Genomic DNA, 25,620 nt, shown 5'->3' with positions numbered 1-25,620 from the left:
TCAGTGATGAAATAAATAGACAGATGAGACCAGGGATGCTGTGGCACAGGAAGGGGAAGGAGTTTTCCTGCTGGAGCGTGCTGTGAGATTTATATTGAGTACATACTGAAGTTGACATGAGTTGACATAGTGTGCAACGTCCTGTGCCAAAGTGGGCCACCATTATGTCTCAGAAAGGGATTGAGTGGTGCGGGTGACACCTGGGTGTCCAGAGGCGAGGGATGTGTGTGCCCAGGTCAGAAACCAATATCTGACCCCTGTTGGGAAGTAAATACGCTCCGGAGGGCAAGTGGCAGGAGCGGGTTCCCTCCCCAGAGCCTGGCGGATGTCCATATCTACGTCCCAAAACCCGGGGCCAACGATACGGGAGGACCGATTGATGAGCTGGCGGACACTCACAGGGCCCTCTACCGATGTGGAAACACAGGGAGCGGGAAAGCAGGTCCTTCGACATCCTGGTCCCCAGGCGGTAATCCTCCTCTCTGACCAGGAGATGGTGGGATTATGGAGTTGGAGCCACAGTAGGCCAAGGATGACTTTGTGCATGGGTGCGGAGGTGAAGAGGAAGGAAAGATTTTCCTGGTGCTTGGGTCCCACGATGAGGGTGAGTGGTACTGTGACGTGCGTAATAGTGCCGGATCCCAATGGTTGTATATCCAATGCTTGGACCGGAAATGGAGAAGAGAGCAGGTATGAGGTGATGTGCAGGGAGGAGACAAAGGTCTCATCAATACAATTCCCTGTGTCACCAGAACCCTTTAGAGCTGTAGAAACAATAGATGAGGGACAGCCTCCTAGTGAAATCGATACTGAAAAAGGTTTGACGGAAAGTGATGATGATGGAGTACTCACGCCTAACCCAGGAAGTCCCTCTGCTCTCGTGGATTCCGGGTTGGGACGTACCAGACACCGTTGAAGCTGGTGCCCCTCCTGGCCGCAATAGGGACAGAGCCCTAACTGCCTCCGATGGCGTCTCTCAGCCGCGGGGAGGCTTGTGGCCATGGGTTCAGGCTCTGACTCAGAATGGTCAACGAAGGAGGGAGAGAGGCGATGGGGGTGCCGACACTCCCGCAGAAGGTTATCCAGACGGATGGCCATCGCGATGAGTGTGTCCAAGGTTAGATTTTCGTCTCGGCAAGCCATCTCCGTCTGTACTTCTTTGCGCAATCCTCTTCTGAATAGTGTGCAGAGCACCGGATTATTCCATCCACTGGATGCTGCCACTGTCCTCTATGCCCTCCTGTGAATGGTGGAAGACCCCTCTGAACAGAGTCATGAACCCCTCATAGGAACCCAGATCCTTTTCTGTCCCAGACGGCCATAGCCCACTCCAACGCCCGTCCGGTCACCAGGGAAATAACCGTGGCAACCTTGGACCTGTCCGTGGTGGGAACTCCCAACTGATGAGTGAAATAGAGGGAGCACTGGAGTAGGAAACCACGGCATTTGGAGGGAGACCCGTAATATTTGTCCGGGAGGGACAAACGGGCATCGCTGACCTGGGTGGACTGTTGGATGGGCTGGGGTGCTGGCACGCTGGGTCGACTTGTGGAAGAGAATCCTCCGCTTGTTGGAGGTGACACCCCTCCAGAAATGTCGAGATGTTGAAGAACGTGGAGGACCTCATCCATAGCCGTCCCCAGTTGTGCCAGGTGTTCATAGTGTTGGCGAAGTAAGTGTTCCTGTTCGCTGACTATCTGGGAGATGTCCTGATTAACTGATGCTTCCATATGTTGAGGATGTATTCTGTAACGTCGATGCAGGGAGTCAAGAAGCAGTTTCAGTTAGTGAGTTTAATATAAACGAACATAGAATGATACAAAACAAGAGAAACGTCTGACAAGGAAACATAACCAATACTGCCTGATAACTGATAACAAAAAATATATATATTAAGGGTAAGTAGTCAGGGAGTAATGAAGTCCAGGTGTGACTGATGATGAGACAGAGGTGTGCGTAAAGATGGGTTTCCAGGACCGGTAGTTAGTAGACCTGCGACGTCGAGCGCCGGAGAGGGAGAGCGGGAGTAGACGTGGCAAGGCTGAAACGTAACAAAATGTGGAACATTCAAAGGGTCTGAATACCTTCCAAATGCACTGTATATCCAGTTACTCATTGTGTATTTATACCTTGTGTAATTATTTTTATATTACTTCTCTTTTTTTCTCTCTGCATTGTTGGGAAGCATCCGTAAGTAAGCTTTTCACTGTTAGTCTACACTAGTTTACGAAGCATGTGACAAATCAAATTTGATTGGATTTGACTTTAGTTTAAAATATACAAAATCTCTTCCATTCCTCTTCAGGTTGACAGTGCGTAGTGGTCTGCTAGCGGAGGTTCTCAGTGATGGAGGTCTGTTGGAACTTCTGCTTGGAGAACTACGCAGGAGGGCCAAGATACTCAGGAAGGCTAGAGGAGCAGGTACGTGTATATTATTGTAACAATGATGTTACCACATATAGTCTTATATAGAGCCTATAGAGCCTTTCACTCTTCCTCACAGTGATCTCTTCTCTCTCTGTCAGGTCCCCACGATCAGTCAGCTGTAGAGGACAATGAGAGAGCTCTCACCACCGGCATGCTCACAGTAGTGGCTGCCCTCACCCTTCGCTCCATCAGAAACACAGGTAAGTGTCGGAATCTGGTCTAGCGGTAGTGCAACCAACATTGCCCCCAAAGGCACTGGTCCGATCCCTGGGTCCACCACTAGCCACTTTCCTCTCATCCTCTCACTCTCATCTGTCTCCCCTCGCTATTATATCTGCGTCTATCCAAAGAAATGCTACTATCTATCAGGTACACACATCCCGATCACTCTGCAGCTCTCCCCCGCTCTCTCGCTTTCTCTCTTCCCCTCTCTCTCAGTGTCAGTCCGTGACCTTGGGATGGTTCCCTACATAAAGATCTTTCTAGATGAGGAGCAGTACAGAGGACCAACCCTCAGCATCCTGGAGCAGCTGTCAGAGATAAACCCTGACGAGTTTATGTCTACGGCTATAGGAGCTCTCTGTTCCTCTACACAACAGGAGCTGGGGCTCAAACAAGACCTGCTGCAGGTACACACACACACACATTGATCTCTCTCTAATGTTTTATGGATTGTTGTCAAAAACACATTTTGCTAAAGCATGAGGAGAAACGACAGCCAACAAAAACACGTGAGGGTCTCGACTAATCTGCAGATTTCATTTTCACGTCAAATTTTAACAAATTGTAACATGTTTATAACATAATAAGGCAGTGAATTTGTTATCCCATCCTCCAGGAGCTTTATTGCATTATAGACAAATGCAGATTGATTAGTTGATACAGGTTTAGCTGTTAGCCGGGGCGCTATTTGATTACCCCTCCAGCCCTGTGCTGTCACTCTATGAAGATTAGGACCTCTATCACATCAGAGAATGGCTGATAAACCTGATTAGGTCTAAATGAGTTAGCGACTTACTGTACGTGTCTATTTTTATAGATCAGAATGAGAGAGGTACTAACTCGCAGACGATATATGTGTGTGTGTATGGGTGTGTGTGTGTGTGTGTGTGGTGGTGGGGTGTTTGTGTGTTTGGTGTGTGTGCGAGTGTGTGTATTTGTATACGAGTTTGTGTGTGTGTGTGTGCGAGTGTGTCTATGTGTGTTAACTTGATTAAAGCAGGTGGCAGTCAGATTTAGTGTGACCTGGTTTGGCGTGTGTTGAGAGCCATTGTGATTAGTCTAGTTCTTGTTAATCACATTTCTCTCTGCGTTCTGCCACACACATTACCTATCAGATGGATTAGACCACTAAATTAGATGAAGCTAATCACATTTAGCTTAGTCCTCAACAACGGTTACTCCAAATCATTTATGATTTTGTTATTTATTTTTGTCAGGACTATTTTTCATCCCTTCATGACCTGCTTGTTTTAATTGGCTGAACAGAACGGAGGAGATAAGCTCGAATTTTGCTTTGTTTACTTCTTGATAGGCAATTGAATGCATTATACATTATTACTCCAAATGTTTACACAGTGCCTAGTGAAAGTCTACACACCCCTTGCACAGATTCACATTTTGCTGCCTTAAAAATAAATCTAAAAAGGGATAAAAAAATATTTAAAAAAATATGTCTTGATTGGGTATGTCCCCACACCCCATAGTTTATACTTGGTGGAAGCACCTTTGGCAGCAATTACAATGACTTTCCATGAGGCGTTGAGTGTTCCTGAGTGGTCTACTCTCAGTCCTGACTTGAGTCTGCTTGAAAATCAAAGACAAGGTTTGAAAATTACTGTCCATCAATGATTCCAACCAAATTTACTGAGCTTGAGAAATTTTGACAAAAACAATGAATATATGTTGCCTTAAGAGTTGTGCAAAGTTGGTAGAATCTTATTCAAAATTATTCACAGCTGTAGTTGCTGCCAAAGGGGCTTCCACAAAGTACTAACTGTGGGGTGTGAATGTAACAGAGTTAAGAACGTACTGTAAGCTCACTTCGCAGCTAGCTTGAAATGTTGCCGATGGAACTATCCAATTGGAACCTTTTGTATAGTTCAATCGTTTTGCATGTTGTCAAGTGGGCAGTTACGTGTGTTGGTAAGGTAGAGGACCCTGGTACAAGCCCAGTCAGAGGCACATCCAGGGTGGCAGCACTATATGCTAAGTTAGCATACTGACACTGGTTTTATATAGACATGAGCAATCAAGACATCTTCGTTTGAATTTTTCTTGAAATTTAGAAAATGTTCTACAATGTTTCTTTCACTTTGAAAGTGGAGCAGGTTGTGTAGATAACTAGTAAAAAAGGCAGAAAAAAAACAGTGCAAAGGGTGTAGACTTTCACTAGGTATTGTACATATCTAGATGTTGGTCACTGATGCCTTTGTGACAACATATTCCCAAACCTCAAACATCTCAAAGAGAATACTGTGTGTGAGCTGAATAGTTTAGTCCAGGCTATTCTGTTTGTGGTGTCTGTAAAGGGTTAATTCTGTATGGGTCAAGTTCAAGGACCTCAATCTATGTCTGTAATCTTGCCATAGAATCTTCTCAATAGCCATGTTAACCGGACTTTCTCAATCTGCCTCATCCATAGAACTGTATAATATAACATAGTCTACCTTGTTTGTTAGATAGTCAGAGAGGACTAAAGCACAAATGGAGCCAGATGTGTGTGTGTACATTTTCTGTAACTGAATTCTCTCTCTGTGTTCTCCAGTCAGTTTTGAAGGTTCTGGAGAGACCTAACAGTTGGGGGGCGTTTCGACGTGCGCGGGGCTTCACCGGCCTGCTGTCCCTGGTGGTGGACATGGAGGGGGCTCTGAGTGACCCCACTCAGGGTGGGGTCTGGGGTGCTATGGGGCAGCAGGGGATACTAGACCTCCTCTTCCTCACCCTACACACCCTCGCCCTAGCTGTCCACGTACACCCTGTCAACTCACACCAGTTCCAGGTATGCAACACCACTGTCCTGTGATGTCATTCATTCAAATGAGGTGTCCAATAACCTCGTAAGCCAAAGAGTGGGTTGTATGAATGTGACCAGACGTGAAAATAATTCATTAATTTGTTCCAGGCTGAAGGGTTCTACGAGAGGCTGGCTGAAGCCTTACTACGGCTGGGTTGTTTCCAGACTGAGGGCCGGGAGGGGACAGAGAGGATGGAGGGCCACGCCGGGGGTATGATGAGTAGGGGCCTGGGCCAGAGATGGGGTCAGAAAGGAACAGAGGACAATCATTGTCTTGGGAGGAGCTTCCACCAGTTTCTGGAGCTGTCTGAGACCCCAGTGCTCACCTCCCTCTCTTCCACCTCCAAGCCACCCCTGCCTCCCCCTTTACAGACCTGTATCAGGCTCCTCTCCTACCTGGACCAATTAGCTACAGGGACCTACGCTGCCCTTGAGATGACAGCAGGACATGTGGGAGAGAAGAGAGAGGAGGGGGGAGATGGGGAGACCCAGGGGGGTGGTGGTGGAGGAGAGAGGCTGCAGACTGTGCCACCAACCCGACAGACTTCACAGACACCAGAGGATGAACTACAGGGGGGATCCAGACCTGCAGCCCACAGCGTCGCTGTTGTCTGCTCTGAGACTAACTACAGGTGGAACTGTTGTTTCTTGTTAAAGAGATACACTATCGTACCAGAGTATCTCTATTTCAATGTCCATCTATAGCTATCTCCCTTTCTACCTCCTTCTCCTTTCCTTCTCCTTCTCCCCCTCCCTTTCCATCTTCACCTCCCTATATATCTCAGTGGTTTTCTTCTAAGCTTTTACAGTGCATTCAGAAAGTATTCAGACCTCAGATCTGGGGAAGGGTACCAAAAAAATGTCTGCAGTATTGAAAGTCCAAAATAACACAGTGGCCTCCATCATTGTTATTTTGGAACAACAAAGACTTTTCCTAGAGCTGGCCGCCCAGCTAAACTGAGAAATCGGAGGAGAAGGCCTTGGTCACGGAGGTGACAGAGCTCCAGAGTTCCTCTGTTGAGATGGGAGAACCTTCCAGAAGGACAAACATCTCTGCAGCACTCCTCCAATCAGGCCTTTATGGTAGAGTGGCCAGACGGAAGCCACTCCTCAGTAAAAGGCACATGACAACCCGCTTGGAGTTTTCCAAAAGGCACCTAAAGGACTCTCAGACCATGAGAAACAAGATCCTCTGGTCTGATGAAACCAAGATTGAACTCTTTGGGCTGAATGCCAAGCGTCATGTCTTGAGGAAACCTGGCACCAGCCCTACAGCGAAACATGATGGTTGCAGCATCATGCTATGGGGATGTGTGTCAGCAACAGGGACTGGGAGACTAGTCAGGATCGAGGGAAAGATGAACGGAGCAAAGTACAGAGAGATCTTTGATGAAAACCTGCTCCAGAGTGCTCAGGACCTCATACTGGGGCGAAGGTTTACCTCCCAACAGGACAACAACGTTAAGCACACAGCCAAGACATCACAGGAGTGGCTTCGGGACAAGTGTCTGAATATCCTTGAGTGGCCAAGCCAGAACCCGATCGAACATCTATGGGGAGGCCTGAAAATAGCTGTGTAGCGACGCTCCCCATCGAACCTGAAAGAGCTTGAGAGAATCTGCAGGGAAGAATTGGAGAAACTCCCCAAATACAGGTGTGCCAAGTTTGTAGCATCATACCAAAGAAGACTCGAGGCTGTAACCACTACCAAAGGTGTTTCAATACTTATGTAAATGTGATATTTCATTTAAAAAAAATGATATATACGTTTGCAAAAAATTCTAAAAACCTTTGATTTTGCTTTGTCATTATGGGGTATTGTGTGTAAATTGATGTGGGGGGAAAAGTATTTAATCCATTTTAAAATAAGGCTGTAACGTATCAAAATGTGGAAAAAGTCAAGGGATCTGAATACTTTCCGAATGTACTGTATATTCCAGGTGTGTTAAATTCTCTCGTATCCAATCTACCAGAGGCTTCATATTATAATCACGTTATAACTATGTGATACTATGTATCTGTGGGTTTATGGGTCCAGGTTTACCTGTGACCAGACCATACTGCATCCTGGAGCCCTCAGGGTCATCATGACTCTCCTGCCTCATGTCTTTACTGCAGAGGATCCACAGGTAACCTATCAGCAGACTGACTACACTGCTCTGTCATATGCAGGAATCAATTCAGGAATCAACTCAGTTCAGTTAGATTTAATTCACGCTTAATTGCTCTTTCATATTATGTAGAAATCAATTAATTGTAATTCAACTCAGTTCAGTTCAATTGGATTACTCATAGCTCATCTCTTCTCAGACTGCTTGTCATTTGAATTTGAATCAATTTGGTTAAATTGAATTCTTCATCACTCCTCCTCTCCCCCAGCTGTCAGTGGAGGTCCAGTACTCAGTAGCCCACCACCTCCAGGTGATGGTAACATCAGAGAAGAACCGTCAGATCGTCTGCAAGGGGGGTTTGGTGTCCACTCTACTAACCCACTGTCGAAGCATCCTGCTCAGGCCGGACCACCCACTACACCTGCCTGACACACGCATCCTGGAGAAAATCTCCTCACACTCCATCTCCCACATAGACCTCAGGTCAGCTGCTTTTCTTGGCACCAAGCTTGGGTGTGCATATTAGGCACCAAATGGCAGAAAATGGACTGAAACAGAGAAGGACTATCTGGATATGCGTTTCCGTTTTCTGATTCAAGAAGTTTTAAAACATTGTCCCTGTGTTGATCTCACTACCCACCGTTGAGGAATCTTTTTTGTACTTAAAATGGATAGTTCACCCCAAAATCAAAGCTTGACAAATGTTATCTTACCTCTTATTTCCTTCTTCTCTAGGCGTTTCCTGTGTCTTTGTGAACCTCTGATGTGCCAAGCTAACAAAATTGCTGCCACCTCTGCTCCAGAATCCAACACACAATGCCCCTTTTCTCCCTCCAATGGTAAAGATACAGAACTTTCATCTGATTTTAACCACTTCATTTGAGTCCTGCACTAGCACTGTTGATTCAACTAATAAGGCCATAATTATATGACCATTTGAATCAGCTGTGCTAATTCTAGAATACATCAAAGAAGTGGACTGGCTAGGGGTACTCGAGGAGAGGTTTGGGAAACACTGGAAGCAGACAGCATTTGAAATGTTGCACATCTGTGTTCCAAAAAGTGTAGCTTTTAACTTTAGGCCTATACTGTATGTAGTCTTTATGTAATTCTGTAATTACTAATAAAATAAACGTGGTTGTAATCGTATAATTAATCTAATTTTGCAGGCCACAGCCCAGAGAAGGCAGACAGCTTAACAGACAGTGAGACCACCACTTGCTCCATCATGAAGACATTGAAACGCTCTTTTAGCCTGCTGAGCTCCTCTCCTCCTATTGGCTCTCCTGTCGGCCAGCCCCTCCCCCTGCACCAAATCATTAGCCTAGTCTCCATGACGTCACCAAGGAGCTTCCGACCACACCGAGTCTCCACCTCTCCGGCCTTTGTGGAGTTTGATATGACTGAGAGTGGCTATGGGTGAGTCAACTGTACCTGGTAGGTTGGAAGTGGGATGCGTTCTGGTAGGTTTGCATAGGATTCCAATGATTCACTAGCCTGATCCCAGACCTATTTGTGCTGTCTTGCCAACTTCTATGGTCATTGTCATACGAAATGTTCTGTTGCACACCATTGATTTGACAGTGACGTGTGTCTCTGTGTGTGTGTGCATGTCTGTGTGTGTGTGTGTTTTCAGCTGTCTGTTTCTACCATCCCTGGCTACAGTGAAAGGTGTCAATGCTGACTCCATCCCAACAGGGGGAATAGGAGGAGGTAAGACAGCAGGGGAGGGAGTTCACCTAGTACTGTATCAACTACGTTTTACTTTTAACAACTATATGTTTACCTATTTTACTTGTTTAAATGGATTTGCTTTGAAAATGCTGTATGACCTATGTTTGGTTTACTTTATCTCTGCTTGTCCCCTCTCCTCCTCCTCCTCCTCTTCCATTCAACCAGACTGTCGTGGTTTCCCTCCGGCAGCAGGCCTGTCATATTCCTGCTGGTTCCTGATCAGCAGGTTCAGTTCAGCCTGTGATTCCCACCCGATCTGGCTGTTGTCTGTGGTGCGCCATATGTCCCGTGCCGAACAACAGTACGTCTGTCTGTCTGTCTCCATCTCAGCCAGCGACGGATGTTTGGTCATCTCCACTGAGGAGGAGCCCTTCACCTTCCTGGGTAAAGACATGCTAAAGAGACATTGGAATGACCTAAACCTGTGCTGTAATGTTGTCTTTGGCACAATATGCTATTTACTCAAAAGTACACCAATCCCAAACCAACCTCTAGACCAGGGGTGTCAAACTCATTTTTGGAGGGCCTAGTGTGTGCTGGTTTTTGGTGTTTCCTTTCAATTAAGACCCAGACAACCAGGTGAGGGGAGTTTCTTACTAATCTGTAATGGTCGTCGTAATCCTCCTCTTCGGACGAGGAGGAGAGGCGAGAAGGATCAGACCAATATGCGGAGTGGTTTGTGTCCATGATTATTTATTAAATCGAAACTGAACACGAAACAAAAGAACACCATGAAACAACCGACAAACAGTCCCGTGTGGCACGAATGCAGACACGAGATACAACCACACACGTGAACCCCGGCTGCCTAAGTATGATTCTCAATCAGGGACAACGATTTACAGCTGCCTCTGATTGAGAATCATACCCGGCCGAACACAAAACAACCCGACATAGAAAAACACACATAGACAACCCACCCCAACTCACGCCCTGACCAACTAAATAAATAAAAGAAAAAAGGAACAATAGGTCAGGAACGTGACATAATCAGTGACATTAATTCATCAATAAAGTCCAAGGGAGGAGCGGAAACCCGCAGACACTCGAACCTCCATGGAATGAATTAGACACGTGCTTTAGAACAACGTTCCTGCTAAGATGTGCGCGTGCACACACTTCCTCCAGGAATACCAGGCAGAAGAAATGCAGTGCCGACTGAAACGCAAGAGATTGAACTTCACTGAGTTCGCCCCATTAGTTTACACGATGTACACTACCTGTAATGGCAGATTTCCTCCTCTTCGTCTGAAGAGGAGGTGTAGCAGGGATCGGACCAAGACGCAGCGTAGTAAGTGTCCATGTTTTAATATAATCAACTGAACAAGACACAAATAAAAAATAACAAAGTAACCTAACCGAAAACAGTCCCGTATGGCACAAACACTGACACAGGAAACAATCACCCACAAAATACCCAAAGAACATGGCTGCCTAAATATGGTTCCCAATCAGAGACAACGATAAACACCTGCCTCTAATTGAGAACCAATCTAGGCAACCATAGACTTACATAAACACCTAGAATGAACACAACCCCATAAATCTACAAAAACCCCTAGACAGTACAAACACCCTAGACGAGACAAAAACACACAAACCACCCTCGTCACACCCTGACCTAACCAAAATAATAAAGAGAACAAAGATAACTAAGGCCAGGGCGTGACACTACCGGTCAAAAGTTTTAGAACACCTACTCATTCAAGGGTGTTTCTTTATTTTGACTATTTTCTACATTGTAGAATAATAGTGAAGACATCAAAACTATGAAATAACACAAATGGAAACATGTAGTAACCAAAGAAGTGTTATATTATACATTTTTGATTTTTGATTCTTCAAATAGCCACATTTTGCATCAGCCGATGTCACAAAGTGCTATACAGAAACCCAGCCTAAAACCCCAAACAGCAAGCAATGCAGATGTAGAAGCACGGTGGCTAGGAAAAACTCCCTAGAAAGGCAGGAACCTAGGAAGAAACATAGAGAGGAACCAGGCTATGAGGGGTGGCCAGTCCTATTCTGGTTGTGCCGGTGGAGATTATAACAATACATGGCCAATATGTTCAAACATTCAAAGATGACCAGCAGGGTCAAATAATAATAATCACAGTGGTTGTACAGGGTGAAACAGATCAGCACATCAGAAGTAAATGTCATTTAGCTTTTCATAGCCGAGTTAGCCGAGTTAGAGACACAGGTGCGGTAGAGTGTCGAAAACAGCATATCCGGGACAAGGTAGCGTGTCCAGTGAACAGGTCAGGGTTCTGTAGCCGCAGGCAGAACAGTTGAAACTGGAGCAGCAGCACGACCAGGTGGACTGGGGACAGCAAGGAGTCATCAGGCCAGGTAGTACTGAGGTAGTACTGAGAGAAGGAGAAAGAGAGAAAGAGAGAGAATTAGAGGGAGCGTACTTAAATTCACACAGGACACCAGATAAGAAGAGAAATACTCCAGATATAACAGACTGACCCTAGCCCCCCGACACAAACTATTGCAGCATAAATACTGGAGGCTGAGACAGGAGGGGTCGGGAGACACTGTGGCCCAGTCCAACTATACCCCCGGAGAGGGCCAACCAGGCAGGATATAACCCCACCCACTTTGCCAAAGCACAGCCCCCACACCACTAGAGCCATATCTTAAACCACCAACATATAGCACACAAAGATCTCCCCCACGGCACGACCCCGAGGGGGGCGCCAACCCAGACAGGAAGATCACGTCATAGCCTCAACTCACTCAAGTGACGCACCCCTCCTTGGGACGGCATGGTAAGTCAGTCCCCGTCATAGGGTTAAAGGCAGAGAATCCCAGTGGAGAGGGGGGAACCGGCCGGGCAGAGACAGCAAGGGTGGTTCGTCGCTCCAGTGCCTTTTCGTTCATAGGACCTACTGAAGAGATGAGTCTTCCATAAAGACTTCAAGGTCGAGACCTAGTCTGCTTCTCTCACATGGATAGGCAGACCATTCCATAAAAATGGAGCTTTGTAGGAGAAAAACCTGCCTCCAGCTGTTTGCTTACAAATTCTGGGGATAATAAGGAGGCCTGCATCTTGTAACAGTAGCGTACGTGTAGGTATGTACGGCAGGACCAAATCGTAAAGATAGATAGGAGCAAGCCCATGTAATGCTTTGTAGGTCAGCAGTAAAACCTTGAAATCAGCCCTAGCCTTAACAGAAAGCCAGTGTAGAGAGGCTAGCACTGGAGAAATATGATCAATTTTTTTGGTTCTAGTCAAGATTCTAGCAGCAGTGTTTAGCACTAACTGAAGTTTATTTAGTGCTTTATCCGGGTAGCCGGAAAGTAGAGCATTGCAGTAGTCAAATCTAGAAGTGACAAAAGCATGGATGAACTTTTCTGCATCATTTTTGGACAGAAAGTTTCTGATTTTTGCAATGTTACGTACATGAAAAAAAGCTGTCCTTGAAACAGTCTTGATATGTTCGTCAAAAGAGAGATCAGGGTCCAGAGTAACACCAAGGTCCTTTACAGTTTTATTTGAGACGACTATACAACCATCGAGATTAATTGTCAGATCCAACAGAAGATCTCTTTGTTTCTTGGGACCTAGAACCCAGATCTCTGTTTTGTCCAAGTTTAAAAGATTTGCCCCCATCTTCTTCCTTAGGTCTGAAGTACAGGCTTCCAGGGAGGGCAATTTTGGGGCCATGTTTCATCGAAATGTATCGTCCTCATAGCAGTGAAAGGTGGAAGGTGGAGGGCGTCTGGAAGGGCATCTTGGAATCTTTGGTTTGTCCGAGAATTTATAGCACGGCTTTTGATGATCCTTGGTTGGGGTCTGAACAGATTATTTGTTGTGATTGCAAACACAATAAAATGGTGGTCCGATAGTCCAGGATTCTGAGGAAAACCATTTAGATCCACAATATTTATTCTACGGGACAAAACTAGGTCCAGAGTATGACTGTGGCAGTGAGTAGGTACGGAGACATGTTGGACAAAACCGACTGAGTCGATGATGCTTCCAAAAGCCTTTTGGAGTGGGTCTGTGGACTTTTCCATGTGAATATTAAAGTCACCAAAAATGTGAATATTATCTGCCATGACTACAAGGTCCGATAGGAATTCAGGGAACTCAGTGAGGAACGCTGTATAGGGTCCAGGAGGCCTGTAAACAGTAGCTATAAAAGGTGATTGAGTAGGCTGCATAGATTTCATGACTAGAAGCTCAAAAGACGAAAACAGTCTTTTTTTTGGTAAATTGATATTTGGTATTTTAAATGTTAGCAACACCTCAGCCTTTGCGGGATGCACGGGGGATATGGTCACTAGTGTAACCAGGAAGAGGCCTCAAATTACACTGTAAATTCATCATGCCTAAAAGCCATGTTTGTCAGGCCAATCACATCAAGATTATAATCAGTGATTATTTCATTGACTATAACTGCCTTGGAAGTGAGGGATCTAACATTAAGTAGCCCTATTTTGAAATGTGAGATATCACAATCTCTTTCAATAATGACATGAACGGTCTTTATTCCAGTGAGATTGCTAAGGTAACCACGCCATGTTTAGTTTTGCCCAACCTAGATCGAGGCACAGTCAGTGACTAGGCACAGTCACTGACTAAGCTGGCAGGCTGGCCAACAGCCTGCTGCCTGGCCTGCACCCTATCTCATTGTGGAGCTAGAGGAGTTAGAGCCCTGGCTATGTTCATAGATAAGATGAGAGCACCCCTCCAGCTAGGATGGAGTCCGTCACTCCTCAGCAGGCCAGGCTTGTTCCTGTTTGTGGGTGAGTCCCAGATAGAGGGCCAAATTCTATCTTTTGGGAGGGACAGAAAAAAATTCAACCAGCGATTGAGTTGTGAGACTGCTGTAGAGCTCATCACTCCCCCTAACTGGGAGGAGGCCAGAGTCAATTACTCGATGCCGAAACATCTATCCATCTGATTTACGCGCTGAGGCTATGTTGTGCTTGGTGACCTCTGACTGTTTCATCCTAATATCATTGGTGCCGACGTGGATAACAATATCCCTACACTTTCTACACTCGCCAGTTTTAGCCTTAAAACTTCTTATTGGCAGGTGGGACGGTAGCGTCCCACCTGGCCAACATCCGGTGAAATTGCAGAGCGCAAAATTCGAACTACAGTATTATAAATATTGAACTTTCATAAAATTACAAGTGTAATACATCAAAATAAAGCTTAACTTCTTGTTAATCCAGCCGCTGTGTCAGATTTCAAAAAGGCTTTACGGCGAAAGCACACCATGCGATAATCTGAGGACAGCGCCCGTCATACAAAAGCATGAAAAACATATTTCAACCAGGCAGGTGCGCCACGAAAGTCAGAAATAGCGATATAATAAATGCCTTACCTTTGATGATCTTCTTCTGTTGGCACTCCAAAAGGTCCCAGATACATCACAAATGGTCTTTTTGTTTGATAATGTCCTTCTTTATATCCATAAAAACTCAGTTTAGCTGGCGCTTCAGTCAATAATCCACCCAGTTTCCCTCCATCAAAATGCATACAAAATGAATCACAAACGTTACTAATAAACTTTTCCAAACAAGTCACACAAAGTTTATAATCAAACCTTAGGTACCCTAATACGTAAATAAACGATACAATTTAAGACTCGTTATTGTCTTTACCGGAGAAAAATACCAAAGAACGCGCTCTCTTTCACGCGCTTGGAAACACTACTGCCAAAATGGGAGCCACCTAGAAAAACTACAATTTCTGGCTCATTTTTCCAAAAACCAGCATGAAACTCTTTCTAAAGACTAGTGGAAGCCCTATGAACTGCAATTTGGGAGGATTTCGCCCATAAAAGTGACAGCCATTGAAAACAGTGGTAGGCAGAATTTTTTTTGGGGGGGTGGTTTGTCCTCGGGGTTTCGCCTGTTATATCAGTTCTGTTATACTCACAGACATAATTGTAATAGTTTTAGAAACTTAACTTCTCACGAGTCACCATCCCGGATCCGGGAGCATCCTCATCAGTAAAAAAGCTGACTAGCATAGCCTAGCATAGCGCCACAAGTAAATACTAGCATATAAATATCATGAAATCACAAGTCCAAGACACCAAATGAAAGATACACATCTTGTGAATCCAGCCATCATTTCCGATTTTTAAAATGTTTTACAGCTAAACACAATATGTATTTCTATTAGCTAACCACAATAGCAAAAGACTCAACCGCATATTTTCACAATTTTTTTACCGCATAGGTAGCTTTCACAAATTCGACCAAATAAAGATATAATTAGTCACTAACCAAGAAACAACTTCATCAGATGACAGTCTTATAACATGTTATACAATAAATCTATGTTTTGTTCGAAAAATTTACATATTTCAGGTATAAATCATAGTTTTACATTGCAGCTACAATCACAAATATCACCAAAGCAGCCAGAATAACTACAGAGAGCAACGTGAAATACCTAAATACTCATCATAAAACATTTATGAAAAATACATGGTGTACAGCAAATGAAAGACAAACATCTTGTGAATCCAGCCAATATTTCAGATTTTTTAAGTGTTTTACAGCGAAAACACAATATAGCATTATATTAGATTACTACAATAGCCAACCACACAACCGCATTCATTCACCGCAAAGGTAGCGATCGCAAAAAAACAGCAAAAGATATAAAATTATTCACTAACCTTGACAAACTTCATCAGATGACAGGCCTATAACATCATGTTACACAATACATATATGTTTTGTTCGAAAATGTGCATATTTAGCGGTACAAATCGTGGTTTTACAATGTGAATACGTAGTCAAAATGCACAAAATTGTCCGGAGAAATCTTGGACAGTCACCTAATCTAATCAAATAACTCATCATAAACTTTACTAAAAAATACATGTTGTACAGCAAATGAAAGATACACTAGTTCTTAATGCAACCGCTGTGTTAGATTTTTAAAAATAACTTTAGTACGACATACAGCTTACGTTATAGCGAGACAGCGCCCAAAATAAGGGCGGAAAATATGACTAAACATTTTCAACAGAAATACGAAATAACATCATAAATTGTTCTTACTTTTTGCTGAGCTTCCATCAGAATCGTGTACAAGGAGTCCTTTGTCCAGAATAATTGTTGTTTGGTTTTAGAATGTCCTCTTCTCCTGTCGAATTAGCAAACATAGCTAGCCATGTGGCGCAAACGTGCCCAACTTCACATGACGCAAAGAAAAGAAAATTCCGAAAATTGCAATAAACGTTCAATAAACTACTTTATGATGTTTTTATCACATATATCAAATAAAATCAGAGCCGGAGATATCTAACGTCTATACCGAAAGCTTTTCAGAACGCAATCTGGGGTTCCTTCTCGCGCCTTCCAAGACAATGAAAATTCCAGACACGTCATTCCAAAAGCTCTTGTTCGGCCTCAGATCAAGCTAGACACCCCATTCCACCTCTCACTGCCTGTTGACATCTAGTGGAAGGCGTATGCAGTGCATGTAGATCCATAGATTTCAGGCAAATTAATAGGAAGGCCCTGGAACAGAGCCTCGATTTCAGATTTTTCACTTCCTGACAGGAAGTTTGCTGCAAAATGAGTTCTGTTTTACTCACAGATATAATTCAAACGGTTTTAGAAACTAGAGAGTGTTTTCTATCCAATAAAAATAATAATATGCATATTGTACGAGCAAGAATTGAGTACGAGGCAGTTTAATTTGGGCACGATTTTTTACAAAGTGGAAATAGCGCCCCCCTATTGACAAAAAGTGTTTTCTATCCAAATCTACCAATTGTATGCATATCCTAGCTTCTGGGCCTGAGTAACAGTGTAACGGCTGTTGGAAGGAGAGGACCAAGGTGCAGCGTGGTAAGTGTCCATATTTCTTTAATGAACACTGAAATAACAAAAAAAAACTAAGATAACGACCGAAACAGTTCTGGCTGGTGCAGACACACAACAGAAAACAACTACCCACAAACACAGGTGGGAAAAGGCTACCTAAGTATGGTTCTCAATCAGAGACAACGATAGACAGCTGCCTCTGATTGAGAACCACACCCGGCCAAACACATAGAACTAGACAACATAGAACACAACATAGAATGCCCACCCCAACTCACGCCCTGACCAACCAAAATAGAGACATAAAAAGGATCTCTAAGGTCAGGGCGTGACAAACAGGCAGTTTACTTTAGGCACGCTTTTCATCCGGACGTGAAAATACTGCCCCCTACCCAAGAGAGGTTAACCAGCACCATCTTCAGATTAGCCTTAACTTCGGTAGCCCTGCCCCATGGTAAACAGTGTCTGAACGCTGGATGATTCTTTTTAAATCTAATACTGCGGTTAATGGAGTCGCCAATGACTAGGGTTTTCAATTTGTCAGAGCTAATGGTGGGAGGCTTTCGGCGTCTCAGACCCCGTAACGGGTGGAGGAGAGACCAGAGAAGGCTCGGCCTCTGACTCCGACTCGTTGCTTAATGAGGAGAACCAGTTGAAAGTTTCTGTCGGCTGAATGAGCGGGACCGGTTGAGCATTCCGACAGCACTTCCTTCCAGAAGCCATGAGAAAATCATCCGGCTGCGGGGACTGTGCGAGGAAATTTATACTCCAATCTGTACTTATTTGTGGCACAGATGCTGTTTCGTCCTTTTCTACACTTAAATTACCCTTGCCTAACAATTACATCTGAAGCTGGGCTTGCAGCATGGCTATCCTCACCATAAGGTGATCGTTCTCCTGTGTATTTTTTTATTTCACCTTTATTTAACCAGTTGGCAAGTTGAGAACAAGTTCTCACTTGCAACTGCGACCTGGCCAAGATAAATCAAAGCAGTTCGACACAGAGTTACACATGGAATAAACAAACACACAGTCAATAATACAGTAGAAAAAGTCTACATACAGTATGTGCAAATGAGGTAGGATAAGGGAAGTAAGGCAATAAATAGGCCATGGTGGCGAAGTAATTACAATATAGCAATTAAACACTGGAATGGTAGATGCGCAGAAGATGAATGTGCAAGTAGAGATACTGGGGTGCAAAGGAACAAGATAAATAAATAAATACAGTATGGGGATGAGGTAGTTGGATGGGCTATTTACAGAGGGGCTATGTACAGGTGCTGTGATCTGTGAGCTGCTCTGACAGCTGGTGCTTAAAGCTAGTGAGGGAGATATGAGTCTACAGCTTCAGTGATTTTTGCAGTTCGTTCCAGTCATTGGCAGCAGAAAACTGGAAGGAAAGGCGGCCAAAGCAGGTGTTGGCTTTGGGGGCAACCAGTGAGATATACCTGCTGGAGCACGTGCTACAGGTGGGTGCTGCTATGGTGATCAGTGAGCTGAGATAAGGCAGGGCTTTACCTAGCAGAGACTTGTAGATGACCTGGAGCCAGTGGGTTTGGCGACGAGTATGAAGCGAGGGCCAGCCCACGAGAGCATACAGGTCACAGTGGTGGGTAGTATATGGGGCTTTGGTGACAAAACGGATGGCACTGTGATAGACTGCATCCAATTTGTTGAGTAGAGTGTTGGAGGCTATTTTGTAAATGACATCGCCGAAGTCGAGGATCGGTAGGATGGTCAGTTTTATGAGGATATGTTTGGCAGCATGAGTGAAGGATGCTTTGTTGCGAAATAGGACGCCGATTCTGGATTTAATTTGGGATTGGAGATGCTTAATGTGAGTCTGGAAGGAGAGTTTACAGTCTAACCAGACACCTAGGTATTTGTAATTGTCCACATATTTTAACCTGTTTGGGCTGCAGCCGGACACCGGTACACTTATGACAACATCCAGCTCAAGTGCAGGGCGCGAAATTCAAAAGATATTTTTTTAAAATATTTAACTTTCACACATTAACAAGTCCAAGACACCAGATGAAAGGTACACATCTTGTGAATCAAGCCAACATGTCCGATTTTTAAAATGTTTTACAGGGAAGACACAATATGTAAATCTATTAGCTAACCACGTTAGCAAAAGACTCCACTTTTATTACTCCATCAGTTTTTGACTCCATCAGTAGCTATCACAAATTCGGCCAAATAAAGATATAAATAGCCACTAACCAAGAAACAACCTCATCAGATGACAGTCTGATAACATATTTATTGTATAGCATATGTTTTTTTCGAAAAATTTGCATATTTCAGGTATAAATCATAGTTTACATTTCAGCTACATTCAGAAATTGCACCGAAAGCAGCCATAATATTTACAGACACCAACGTCAAATACCTAATTACTCATCATAAAACATTTCTGAAAAATACATAGTGTACAGCAAATGCAAGACAGGCATCTTGTGATGCCAGACAATATTTTTCCGATTTATTAAGTGTTTTACAGCGAAAACAAAATGTAGCGTTATATTAGCTTAGCACAATAGCCAGAAACACATGGGCGCCGGCGACTATGACAGATATATGAAACAACATCATAAAATGGGTCTTACTTTTGCTGATCTTTCATCAGAATGTTGAACAAGGTGTCCTTTGTCCAGATGAGTCGTTGTTTGGATTCAGAATGGCAACTTTCTCTCTCCATTTAGCAAGCGCGCTAGCCGGGTTGCACGGATCTCTCCATGTAAACAAACGGAAGAGAACGGAACACGGCAAAACTCCCGAAAAAATTTCAATAATCTGATGAAACTATATTGAAAAAACATACTTTACGATGATATGGTGACATGTATCAAATAAAATCAAAGCCGGAAATAATAGTCGCCTATAACGTCAGCAAAACAAAAGGCAACCCCACTGTCCAAAACGCGTTCTTCAGAGTACCGGAAATTGGGTACACGTCATTCCAAGAGGATTTATTCCATCCCAGATCGAGATAATCACCTCATTTCTTCTCTCACAGCCTTCTTGACACCCAGAGGAAGGTGTATGACGTGCATGTATACTAATAGCTCTTGTGCCCATTTATAGGCAGGAAGAGGAAGAGAGCATCGATTTCAGACTTTGAACTTCCGGGTCAGGAAAAGTGCTGCAGAATGAGTTCTGTTTCACTCAGAGAAATAATTCAAACGGTTTTAGAAACTAGAGAGTGTTTTCTATCCAATAGTATGAATAATATGCATATTGTACGAGCAAGAAATGAGTACGAGGCCGTTTGAAATGGACACATTTTATCAGGCTACTCAATACTGCCCCTTGCAGCCATAAGAAGTTAATGCAACCGCTGTGTCAGATTTCAAAAAACTTCTACGGAAAAAGCACACCATGCTATAGTCTGAGTACAGAGCTCAGAGCCCAAACAAGACATACAGATATCTGCCATGTTGTGGAGTCAACTGAAGTCAGAAATAGCATTATAAATATTCACTTACCTTTGATGATCTTCATCAGAATGCACTCCCAGGAATCCCAGTTCCGCAATAAATGTTTGATTTGTTCGATAAAGTCCATAATTTATGTCCAAATACCTCCTTTTTGTTCGCACGTTTAGTTCCAAAATCCAAATTGATGACGCGCAGGATAGACGAAAAGTCAAACAGTTCCGTTACAGTTCGTAGAAACATGTCAAACGATGTATAGAATCAATCTTTAGGATGTTTTTAACATAAATCTTCATTAATGTTTCAACCGGAGAATTCCTTTGTCTGTAGAAATGCGATGGAACGCAGCTAACTCTCACGGGGGAGCACCTGAGTGAGCCCGTGGCACTCTACCAGACCCATGACTCAATCAGCTCTCATTCCCTCATCCTTCACAGTAGAAGCATCAAACACGGTTCTACAGACTGTTGACATCTAGTGGAAGCCCTAGGAAGTGCAATATGACCCCATAGACACTCTATATTGGATAGGCAAACCTACAAACCTCAGATTTCCCACTTCCTGGTTGGATTTTTTCTCAGGTTTTTGACTGCCATTTGAGTTCTGTTATACTCACAGACATCATTCAAACAGTTTTAGAAACTTCAGAGTGTTTTCTATCAAAATCCACTAATACTATGCATATCTTAGCTTCTGGGACTGAGTAGCTGGCAGTTTACTCTGGGCACCTTATTCATCCAAGCTACTCAATACTGCCCCCAGCCATAAGAAGTTAACACAGTGTCCAAAGAAGGGCCAGAGGTATACAGAATGGTGTCATCTGCGTAGAGGTGGATCAGAGAATCACCAGCAGCAAGAGCGACATCCTTGATGTACACAGAGAAGAGAGTCGGCCCGAGAATTTAACCCTGTGGCACCCCCATAGAGACTGCCAGAGGTCCGTACAACAGGCCCTCCGATTTGACACACTGAACTCTATCAGAGAAGTAGTTGGTGAACCAGGCGAGGCAATCATTTGAGAAACCAAGGCTGTTGAATCTGCCGATAAGAATATGGTGATTAACAGAGTCGAAAGCCTTTGCCAGGTCGATGAATACGGCTGCACAGTAATGTCTCTTATCGATGTTGGTTATGATATCGTTTAGTACCTTGAGCTTGGCTGAGGTGCACCCATGACCAGCTCTGAAACCAGATTGCATAGCGGAGAAGGTACAGTGGGATTTGAAATGGTCGGTAATCTGTTTGTTAACTTGGCTTTCAAAGACCTTAGAAAGGCAGGGTAGGATAGATGTAGGTCTTTAGCAGTTTGGGTCTATAGTGTCTCCCCCTTTGAAGAGGGGGATGACCGCGGCAGCTTTCCAATCTTTGGGCATCTCAGACGATACGAAAGAAAGGTTGAACAGGCTAGTAATAGGGGTTGCAACAATTTCGGCAGATCATTTTAGAAAGAGAGGGTCCAGATTGTCTAGCCCGGCTGATTAGTAGGGGTCCAGATTTTTCAGCTCTTTCAGAACATCAGCTATCTGGATTTGGGTGAAGGAGAAATGGGGGAGGCTTGGGCGAGTTGCTGTGGGGGGTGGAGGGCTGTTGATCGGGGTAGGGGTAGCCAGGTGGAAAGCATGGCCAGCAGTAGAAAAATGCTTTGAAATTGAAATTCTCAATTATAATGGATTTATCAGTGGTGACAGTGTTTCCTAGCCTCAGTGCAGTGGGCAGCTGGGAGGAGGTGCTCTTATTCTCCATGGACTTTACAGTGTCTCAGAACCTTTTTGAGTTTGTGCTACAGGATGCAAATTTCTGCTTGAAAAAGCTAGCCTTAGCTTTCCTAACTGCCTGTGTATATTGGTTCCTAACTTCCCTGAAAAGTTGCATATCACGGGGGCTATTCGATGCTAATGCAGAACGTCACAGGATGTTTTTGTGCTGGTCAAGGGCAGTCAGGTGTGGAGAGAACCAAGGCCTATATCTGTTCCTGGTTCTACATTTTTTGAATGGGGCATGCTTATTTAAGATGGTGAGATGGTATTATGAGTACAGCGACTGCAATTAGAAGGCATACTTAGCTTTGGCTGGTGGAGGTCCTGTAGAACCATGTCCAGATAAAGCGTCCGGGGGAAAAAAGTTATGAAAAAAGTCGAGTGAGGGAAAAAAATAAATATAAAACGGTAATTAAAAAGTAAAAACCGTAAAGTTGGCAGGTAACAAAGTTACGCTAGCAACAAAACGCACAGCAGCACGTACACAAGTTCACAAGTTGTGACAGGAAATTACGTCAGCAGTGATACCTGTGTGTCAGGCGCACCTTCTTGGAAAGGCTTACAGAATGTAGTCACCTGGAAGTTCATTTGTGGAATTTCTTTCCTTCTTAAGTTAATGCGTTTGAGGCAATCAGTTGTGTTGTGACAAGGAAGGGGGGTATACAGAAGATAGCCATATTTGGTAAAAGACCAAGTCCATATTATGGCAAGAACAGCTCAAATAAGCAAAGAGAAATTACTTTCAGACATGAATGTCAGTCAATACGGAAAATTTCAAGAACTTCTAAAGTTTCTTCAAGTTCAGTCGCAGAAACCATCAAGCGCTATGATGAAACTGGCTCTCATGACGACCCCCACAGGAATGGAAGACCCAGTTACCTCGCTGCAGAGGATAAGTTAATTAGAGTTACCAGCCTCAGAAATTGCAGCCAAAATAAATGCTTCACAGAGTTCAAGTAACAGACACATCTCAACATCAACTATTCAGACGAGACTGTGTGAATGAGGCCTTCATGGACGAATTGCTGCAAAGAAACCACTACTAAAGGACACCAATAAGAATAAGAGATTTTCTTGGGCCAAGAAACACGAGCAATGGACATTAGACCGGTGGAAATTTGTCCTTTGGTCTGGAGTCCAAATTGGAGATTTTTGGGTTCCAACCGCTATGTCTTTGTGAGACGCGGTGTGGGTGAACGGATGGTCTCCGCATGTGTATTTCCCACCGTAAAGCATGGAGGAGGAGGTGTTATGGTGTGGGGGTGCTTTGCTGGTGACACTGTCTGTGATTTATTTAGAATTCAAGGCACACTTAACCAGCATGGCTACCACAGCATTCTGCAGCGATACACCATCCCATCTGGTTTGGACTTAGTGGGACTATCATTTGTTTTTCAACAGGACAATGACCACAGTCATACCTCCAGGCTGTGTAAGGGCTATTTGACCAAGAAGGAGAGTGATGGAATGCTGTATTAGATGACCTGTCCTCCACAATCTCCGACCTCAACCAATTTGAGATGGTTTGGGATGAGTCGGACCGCAGAGTGAAGGAAAAGCAGCCAACAAGTGCTCAGCATATGTGGGTACTCCTTCAAGACTGTTGGAAAAGCATTCCAGGTGAAGCTGGTTGAGAGAATGCCAAGAGTGTGCAAAGCTGTCATCAAGGCAAAGGGTGGCTATTGGAATATTCTCAAATATAAAATATATTTTGATTTGTTTAACACTTTTTTGGTTACTACATGATTCCATATGTGTTATTTCATAGTTGTAATGTATTCACTATTATTCTACAATGTAGGAAATAGTAAAGATAAAGAAAAACCCTTGAAAGAGTAGGTGTTCTAACATTTTTGACCGGTAGTGTACATCAATGTTTTTTCTGCGATCGGATTACATTATATCAACCGCTTTTCAATGCAACAAACCAAAACAAATCTAATTTTGCAAGATTGAGTCTGTGATTTTGTTGTAGGCAGAGCCAAAGCGCAACGGAGTAGAATTCTATTGGCTGGGGTAGCAGTCTTCAATCATGCTTTTCAGATCAGTTCAGATCAGAGCCGCGCTTGTGCGCATTTGTTTATATTCTTTGCTAGTTAGCGAGTTATTAGCCCAGATTTATCTAAGTATTGATCAGCAATGGGGATACTGCTTCCTAAAAGAGTACAAAACATGTCGGCTACATTTCAAGCTGTCTTTGAAAACCTAGTCAGGTAAAAATTGATGTCTTAATTAAAGGGGCAGTGTTTGAAATTGAAATAGTGTTTTTTACATTGGATAAAAGTAGAGACTCAGAGCTAGACAATGGTATATCATACACTGCAGTTGAGGAACAATGGGAAAGTAATTATTCTTAGAAAGTTGATTAATGTTTTGGTACACCTACTGGAGAGCTCTTCTTTGTCTACACCGATTCAGCATCGTTCACACTCTTAAGCCTTAGCCCCACCCTTCCATTTTAGGAGTCACATGAGGCCATGTGGTAAACACATGCTATATCAAATAGAATGTAAGTGTATTTGTCACATGCACAGGATACAGAACGTGTAAATAGTACAGTGAAGTGGTTGCTTCCATAGTAGCAATATCAAAAACAGAAAGTGTCTGAATTGATGGGTCATGTGAAGGAAATGCTATAACCCACCCAGCCACATCTAGGGTCACTATTGTCTTGACATGTACACATCTTCTTGAAATATAATAGATGGCTGTAATCACCCCCAGACACACCTGGCTAATTTGATGGGTCATGTAATAATCCGGCCGAAGTGGAGTCTTTTGTTTAGACATGTAGCTAGCTAGCTAAACAATGAACTGGCATAATCCCAACTCATACTACTACCAATACAAATATTGTCATAGCTGTGGTATGAATCTTTAGGTAGCTAACAAACTATGTGCAATGTTAGCTAGCTAACATTAGGCTATGAGTAGCAATGAAAATGGCTTTCTGATTCAAATAATATTACTACACAGACTATACACAGACTAATTTAACATTTTTGTTCATATTTATGGATGGAATACAAGTTTGTTATTAAGGCACATGAAAGTTCACATGTTCCAGAAGGCATTTCTATAAAAAAACACTTTTTTATAAAAAAAATTGATGTTTACATTCAAATGCCACTCCTGTGAAGTTGTGACGTGCGACATACGCCTAGTTTCCTGAAATGAGTCACATATATATCATAGAAATTAAAAGCTATATCCATGTGAAAATGTAATGGGATTTGCTCCATTGGTTTTGTTGGTAGGCCTACATTATGCTCAAATATACACAATATAATATTTATTGGTTACTGTTAAAACTGTAA

The 25,620-nt window shown here is 43.5% G+C and overlaps 1 protein-coding gene across 1 annotated transcript in view; it reads left to right on the top strand.

Annotated features, from left to right (window-relative positions):
- Positions 1-25,620, top strand: part of wdfy4 (WDFY family member 4) — a 171,972-nt gene that overhangs the window by 6,295 nt on the left and 140,057 nt on the right. The window contains exons 6-17 of the mRNA XM_038990764.1: positions 2,306-2,421; positions 2,526-2,627; positions 2,866-3,056; positions 5,195-5,428; positions 5,552-5,761; positions 5,792-5,893; positions 7,498-7,572; positions 7,823-8,037; positions 8,290-8,393; positions 8,724-8,973; positions 9,191-9,267; positions 9,454-9,672. Coding sequence (XP_038846692.1) covers positions 2,306-2,421; positions 2,526-2,627; positions 2,866-3,056; positions 5,195-5,428; positions 5,552-5,761; positions 5,792-5,893; positions 7,498-7,572; positions 7,823-8,037; positions 8,290-8,393; positions 8,724-8,973; positions 9,191-9,267; positions 9,454-9,672 — 1,895 coding nt within the window. The remainder of the gene's footprint in view (positions 1-2,305; positions 2,422-2,525; positions 2,628-2,865; positions 3,057-5,194; positions 5,429-5,551; positions 5,762-5,791; positions 5,894-7,497; positions 7,573-7,822; positions 8,038-8,289; positions 8,394-8,723; positions 8,974-9,190; positions 9,268-9,453; positions 9,673-25,620) is intronic.

The sequence above is a fragment of the Salvelinus namaycush genome, chromosome 4, assembly GCF_016432855.1.
Source record: "Salvelinus namaycush isolate Seneca chromosome 4, SaNama_1.0, whole genome shotgun sequence".
Taxonomy (NCBI): Eukaryota; Metazoa; Chordata; class Actinopteri; order Salmoniformes; family Salmonidae; genus Salvelinus; species Salvelinus namaycush.
Note: the sequence above shows the minus strand (reverse complement) of the source record. Positions and strands in the feature narration are given on the sequence as shown.